The 6,218-nt window shown below is 55.8% G+C and overlaps 1 protein-coding gene across 1 annotated transcript; it reads left to right on the top strand.

The window, feature by feature from the left end:
- Positions 1 to 236: 236 nt before the first annotated feature.
- Positions 237 to 5,619, top strand: CSUI_005360 (uncharacterized protein). The gene is made up of 4 exons (XM_068065536.1): positions 237 to 895; positions 1,244 to 3,675; positions 4,515 to 4,740; positions 5,402 to 5,619. Exons 1-2 carry the CDS (start codon positions 757 to 759, stop codon positions 1,798 to 1,800), a joined length of 696 nt encoding a protein of 231 aa, XP_067922494.1. The 5' UTR covers positions 237 to 756; the 3' UTR covers positions 1,801 to 3,675; positions 4,515 to 4,740; positions 5,402 to 5,619.
- Positions 5,620 to 6,218: the final 599 nt, after the last annotated feature.

Genomic DNA, 6,218 nt, shown 5'->3' with positions numbered 1-6,218 from the left:
CTCCCCTTGATCAGGACCGCTCTCACCCTGATCAGGACACTTCGTACATCGCGGTTAGGGCTCGTCGTCTGATACTGTTGCGGTCTGGCTTAGCGAGCCCGCATCTCGGGGCGAGAGCCGCATGCAACACGTCGAGTTTGCGAAACGGCATCTGTTGACCTGGCATGCGTTGCAAGCCTGGACTTGCCGCCGGAAGTAGCCGGCGCTGTACAGGTCTCTACTCGGTGAGCCCAGGGCATCGCCGTTTGCCGCTCGGGGTAAGACGTTTCCATTTAGGTTTGCCCCCAGCAGTCTCGACTCCTTCACTGAAATCTTCGTAGCGCGAGGTCCAAACGCTTGGAGTCAGCCTTTGTTAGCCGATACAAACTTCTCCCCATCCCCAGATTGCTGAACTGACAGATTCTCGGGGATCTCTTGTTTCTTTCGGGGGACTCTATTTCCGGCAGATGTGCCATGCCGAGGTGGGCGGCTCTTTTTTTTTCCAGGAACCATCCCCCACTCGGGTTGTTTGACTTTCACCTTTTACTCGGGAGTTCCGATTGTTAGTCTGCGAGTCAGGGTACATGCGTATTCGGTCGCGAGGACATCCAGATGCGTGCGGTACTGGAAACTAGCCTCGAGATCTGCCGAGGAGCACCAGTGCTCGTCACCACTTGATGGTCATTCTCCACGTGTCAGAGATTCGCGTTGCTCTTTGTGAACCCGTCGGATCTATGTTTCGACAGCCGGGACGTCAAGACCTCAAAAGTAGTGAAGATGACCATCATGGCCCTGCGGGTGGCCCCTTTTCGTCACGTCAATGCGGACTTCCCATTGTTACGCTTTGCTGGAGATCCGGACATCCGTGTGATGTTTTTTCCTAAGAAAGTATCAGACGGTTTCCGCCTGCCACTAGGTGAGCTGAGAGAGTTTCCTACCAGGGCGACTGTACGGAATAACACATCTACAGACGCGCCTGCCTCTTTCTGATGTATCTGGGACTGCAGCGCTTTATCTCCTGCCAGCGTGGAGGCAAGACCAGGGGTAAGACCAAGTGTTACTCCAGTTTTAGAGATGGCTGACGTGATGCTCAGACGAAGGTTACAAGCAGGGAAAGCGCGGGCCTTCTTGCCCTCGCACGCCGGGGAAATCGGCTCTCGCGTCTGCCATCTTCGCGGAACGAAGCAAACAGGTCACCAGACACCCACTTCTGCTCGGTCTTATACCGCAGTACTGTGGCCTCGTGTGTGTCCTTTTTTTGCAGAGGAGAAACATTCTGTGCTAATACCAGCTTGGTGGCGGTTACCCCCAGCTGGACAGATGCCCGTCAGGGACGAAGCCCTGCGAGGCGAAGCGCCTTCGTCAGGGTTCCCGCACAAATGGGACACTACAGACCTGCCGGCGATTTTCCCTGCGAATATTCCTTACACGTTCCCTAGACCGGTCTCCGCAGTTCCGGAAATTACGTCGAATGGCGAGTGTCCTCACGGCCACGTGGGTCGCTCGGATGGGACCGCTGAGAACGGCTACTTATGCAATAAAGTGTTCAATGACAAGAAAGATAGGAAGCGCGCGTATCCACAAAGGGGGTTTTGGAAAAAGCAACACTTCCTTCAAATCAAAAATAACACCACGAGACTGGCGTTTGCAGTTCAGGGTGTTGACGTGCTCAAGTTGAAGCGACTACGTTGGGGTGAGGTCCGCAGGGGAAACACAGGCTGGTGGACTGAAGACTGGATGGGGCCCAGAAGTAGCGGGCCGGTGGAGGCCCCAGGCAAAAACCTACCGGCTTCTACTAGTCCGCATCCTGGGGTACCGTGACGCTGAATTCTTTCACTGAGTGAACAGGGGGGGCGAACCGGTCTCTTAGCGTTGTCGAACTGGTCTACAAATCACAGTAACACTCTGTAATGTCATGGCGCAGTCGGCCGCAGTGCATCAAAGCTGGTGCCCTCTGACGAGAGAACGGCTCCACGTTGCCGGCCGCGTCTTATCTGTAGCAGGTTAATCGGTGAGCGAAGAAGAGACGTTACAGGGTAGTTGTCCGTAACACGGCTTCGGATATGGTGTTACACGATACATCTATACAGTAACCAAGAGGTCTTCCTTCTCTTTTTGTACGACGTTCGTCCTCCCTAGCACTGTCATTTGAGCAATAGTGGATGCAAGGGATGTTCTGAGCGAGCGGTCGACCGGTCGCCAACCCCCGTGCCAGAATCGTCACCGGCCTTGCGACAGTGATAAACCGGGTCCTAGCAACGCGAACAATACATTTTCCACGATGCATGCTGATTTGCTTCTACAGAGATACGACCTAAACAGTCTGTGGGATCTCCTTTGTCAGCGGACGGGGTGTAGGATCCGGCTGGGTGCCGGGGCAAGCCTGCACCGTTACCAGTTCTGCGATCAGGCTCGTAGCTGTCCCAAGTTTCCTATTGTCGTTAGCAGCTCTGTTACGACCGGGGAGTGGCCTGGCTGAAAGCGACGAGAAGAGGCCTCAGGCGCCTCGCTGGGAAATCCTCTTTCACGTCTGTGGTCTGTGCACTGAACGGTAGTCGGTGCGGTTGACGAACGACGATTCGTTCGCTTTTGAACGGCTCTCTCTTTTTAAATTTGAGAGCTTCACTGTGGTAGAACCTGTTTTCGCCGAGCCACTATCAGGCGGTCACAGTGGTAGTTGTGGCTTTCGTGGACCGGGCGACGTGTGACACCAATTCGCAGTGTCGGGTCTACGATTGCGCGCAGGTTGGATAAACCTGCACACCCCGAGTGCGCTATCGAAGGCACGCCCCACACCCGAGCCTACAGCGCGCCAATCACCTCCCGGAAAGGCTAGAAATGAGCTCCTGTGCAATCGGCGGTTCCGCTTAACCCGTTGTTGCTTCAGCTGTTGGGACGAGCCCCACACAAACCTCGCTGGCCACCAGCCGAAAACGCAATCGCTCCTCTCTTTTTGGTGCGCGTGCCGATGGAGCCTGTTCAGAGTCCAACCACTTGCCAGGAGCGGCTTCGTCTCCGATGTGGCCTAGCGAAGTCCATGCGGAAGCGTGGGAGGCTAAGCGAACAGTAACTTATCACTAGGACCCCGGACTTCCTAACGTCTGCAAACGACTCCTTTGAGACACGGGCTCTTTTTGTTTTGAGTGGTACCAGGGCCTGTCGAGGTTTGCTAAAAAGTCTGCAACTCGACCCTGTAGAGGGCGAGTCGCGCCCGCTACCCCTCAATGCATCTGCAAAGCTCCGCTTTCAATCCCGCGACATGCTTCTACGGCATGCAAGGCGTGTACGCCGCTTTCGAGTCTCGTGATTCAACCTTCGCGTGCTTCGCCACAGCTGCAGCCCCGTTTTACACGTTTCGGGACCCTAGGATAAGCACTCTCGTGGAAAAGCCGATTTTGAACAACGGCCTTGAGTTCCCTGTCGCCCATCTACCGATATAATCCTGGTCGTCGGCGTCTTCTGCGAAAGATAGGACCGGCTGAAGCTAGCAACACCCCAATGGCGGGTCTTCTTTACTTCTTTCGATCCCGGCTGTGGGCGCTGCCGTAAGCCGCACTGTATCGGCGGCGCGGTAGTTGCGGGGTCAAAGAGCTCTGACCATAGTCAGGGTCCTTGCAGAAAGTTTTCTTTGGTGGTGCCTTCGTAGTGTGCATCAGCTGAAATGTGAACTGGGGAGTCCAAAGGCTCCGTGCACGGGTAAGACACAGGGAGAACCCAAGAGCGTGGCTTCTGGATGTCGCCCTGGGAAAGCATGAATGCAACAGCGCAGCCTGCTTCGGACACGTTTACAAGCGGCGCCACCAGTATATCTGAATATATCAATATATTTTGCCACCACAACCGGAGTCTACGCGAGAGATCGCTTCCCACGGGTGACCGTCAAAGCGGCACTCCAGCGGAGAGGACGAAACAGAGACTGAAAACCTGGCGGCGGCAGTGCGAGAGGTCTACAAGTCCTCACACCGCATCCCAGTGTGTCGGACTTCTTCCCGGCATCGCTTTTGCTATAAAGCCCTTTGTCGCCACTCGTGGTCAGGGGGTGCTTTGTTCCGAGCAGTTGGTAGTTGTCTGCAGGCGTACTGGGCCGGGAAGATCCGCCCACTGGCAAACCTGAATCGGGGTTGTTCCTTCCTCCTCTTTTAATGGCAGTATAGCACGAAGTGGGGCAGTTTTCGAGTCGTGCGAGCGAGACCAACGGAATAGCCGGGTCCGTCACCTGGCCCATCCCGGCGTACCAATGGCTCACGTCACTGTCTACGGCCTGGTCTGGAGCCGCAACAGTGTTAACGTGGCATGAGCAGCCTGTCACCGCCAGGCCGAGTGAGGAAAAGACCGGGATCTCTTGTATCCTCCCCTGCGTGTCCTGCTCATTGCAGGTCCAGTCCGTGGGAGATTTCTCGAACGGGGAAAAACTGCCGGTGTGGGTGACTAGTAAATGGTCGGGCGCTCGTCACGATGCACGTGGATTTCTGACGTTTTCCGGGCTGGTAACACTCCTGTGTGCGTGGGCTGTTCTTGTGTATGTGTGTGTTTAGAGGGTTCCGGCTTGCTAAAGAGGACCGATTTCACTCGGTTGAGTCAACAAGCCTCCCCGCCGTGATGGAGGCACGGGAGAAAGCAGTCGGGGCTCCGCCTTTCTGGTCGCCACAGAGTTCTCCTTCTCAGGCGGGCAGCCGCGATGTGGACTCAGCCAGCTATGGCACAACTAGAGAGAATGAGGCGCTGTGGGGAGGCCCTCGTGACAGCGCAGCTCAAAAGAAAGTAAGCGGGAAATAACGTACCACGATTGGAAGGCATCTATTCTTGCAATACTGACGGTCCGGCGTTGCATACTGCTTCGGAGGAACTTCGCCCGCGGTCAGTTGTCCTCTGCGTTGTCTGGTGCTGTTCGTCACACTGAGGAAGCTGACTTGAAGAAACATAGGCTTTGGAGAACGTGTCCGAAGTGCTAGCCGCGTTGCAATCGGTGTTGTGAGGAGGCTACGAAGTTCTACGTGAAACTAGTCCTTACTGGGTTGGCAGCGAGAAAGGGGACAGCTGGCTTGCTCTCATGGCGAGAAGTGTAGCCGGCGCCCGTGGAGTTCAGTGGGCGGGGAAGGCCGACCCGGAATCTGCTTCCGCTTAGGTCGACAAAGAGAAGAAGATTGCGTATTGTCGGGGCTAGATATCCTGGGGACGCGCCTCAGTCTGCCCAACGTTTAGCTAAGGGTTCACTACAGTCCCGGGCTGGAAGAGTACGAGGCTGACTCGTGGAGCTCGGTTCAACAGAGGCCGTTTTAGAGATTTCGGGCCAGGATATTTTTACTAGGCTGATTCGTTTTCCGGCCCCGACTACTGGACCGCGCCAGAGTGCGATGAAAGAAGGCGAATAGGGACACTGCATGTGTGCAGCCTCCTTGTTCCTTGTGCACAATGAATTCAGCCCACTCTTTCGAGATGCTACAGCAACAGCAATATCAGTTTCCATGACGTCATGAGTTCGAATAAAGACGCCGACTCCGGCTGTCGGCCTGACTGTAAGCCGGCAAGGGCACACCCACAAGGAACGAAGGACGACAACTCTGGGTGCGAAGAAGCCCGGAGTCGGCGCGGCACACCCGTGTACGTCCAGCTGTTGAATTCCCCCAGGAAATTAGTTGCAACAGTAATTATGTCACTCCGGCCAGGAAGCGGTAACAAGCGCGCCGGAGATTCAGGGTCCCCCAAGGGTAAAGGAACCAACCTGGAAGGCCAGGCCCGACGGGAAGAGGCAGACGAGTTAGCAAGAGACTGCAGAAGATGTTCAAAGCGTCAGCCGAGGCGCACCAAGAAAAGCGCCACGCACACGCAGCATGGTGTTCATCAGGGTCCGGCGTCCGGTGAACAGAAAACGCGCCCGATATGTGTGCCGCCTCCTGCTCCGGAAACCAAAAGGGACGGTATCCCAACTAAAGGGACTGCCCTTGGAGTGACCGAAAGGCCGGAGAAGGTTTCACCGGAGAAAACCTGCCGCGGAAGAGTCCGCCACCGGAAAGCCACCAATGATGAGACCTGTTCCCCCGCAGCGAGTCCTCCTGAAGCGGAGGGGACCCGACATATCACAGGGAGATGCACGGGTTCTCTGACGGAACATGAGAATAGCGGTTCACGCGGCAAGAATCAGGGTCTGCAGACTGCAAGCACCACTAGTCAGCATGCCGGCAAAATCCAGGGTTGCAGCAACGCCGTTTTCCATGCTGGTGAAACTGCGAGACGCATAG

This window comes from Cystoisospora suis (assembly GCF_002600585.1).
Source record: "Cystoisospora suis strain Wien I chromosome Unknown contig_2595, whole genome shotgun sequence".
Taxonomy (NCBI): domain Eukaryota; phylum Apicomplexa; class Conoidasida; order Eucoccidiorida; family Sarcocystidae; genus Cystoisospora; species Cystoisospora suis.
This window is presented reverse-complemented; position numbering and strand designations above follow the sequence as displayed.

Coding starts and splice junctions, on each gene's coding strand:
- CSUI_005360 (XM_068065536.1), top strand. CDS start 757: ATGACCATCATGGCCCTGCGGGTGGCCCCTTTTCGTCACGTCAATGCG. Junction 896..1,243: donor CGGTTTCCGCCTGCCACTAG/GTGAGCTGAGAG, acceptor CTTTTTTTGCAG/AGGAGAAACATTCTGTGCTA.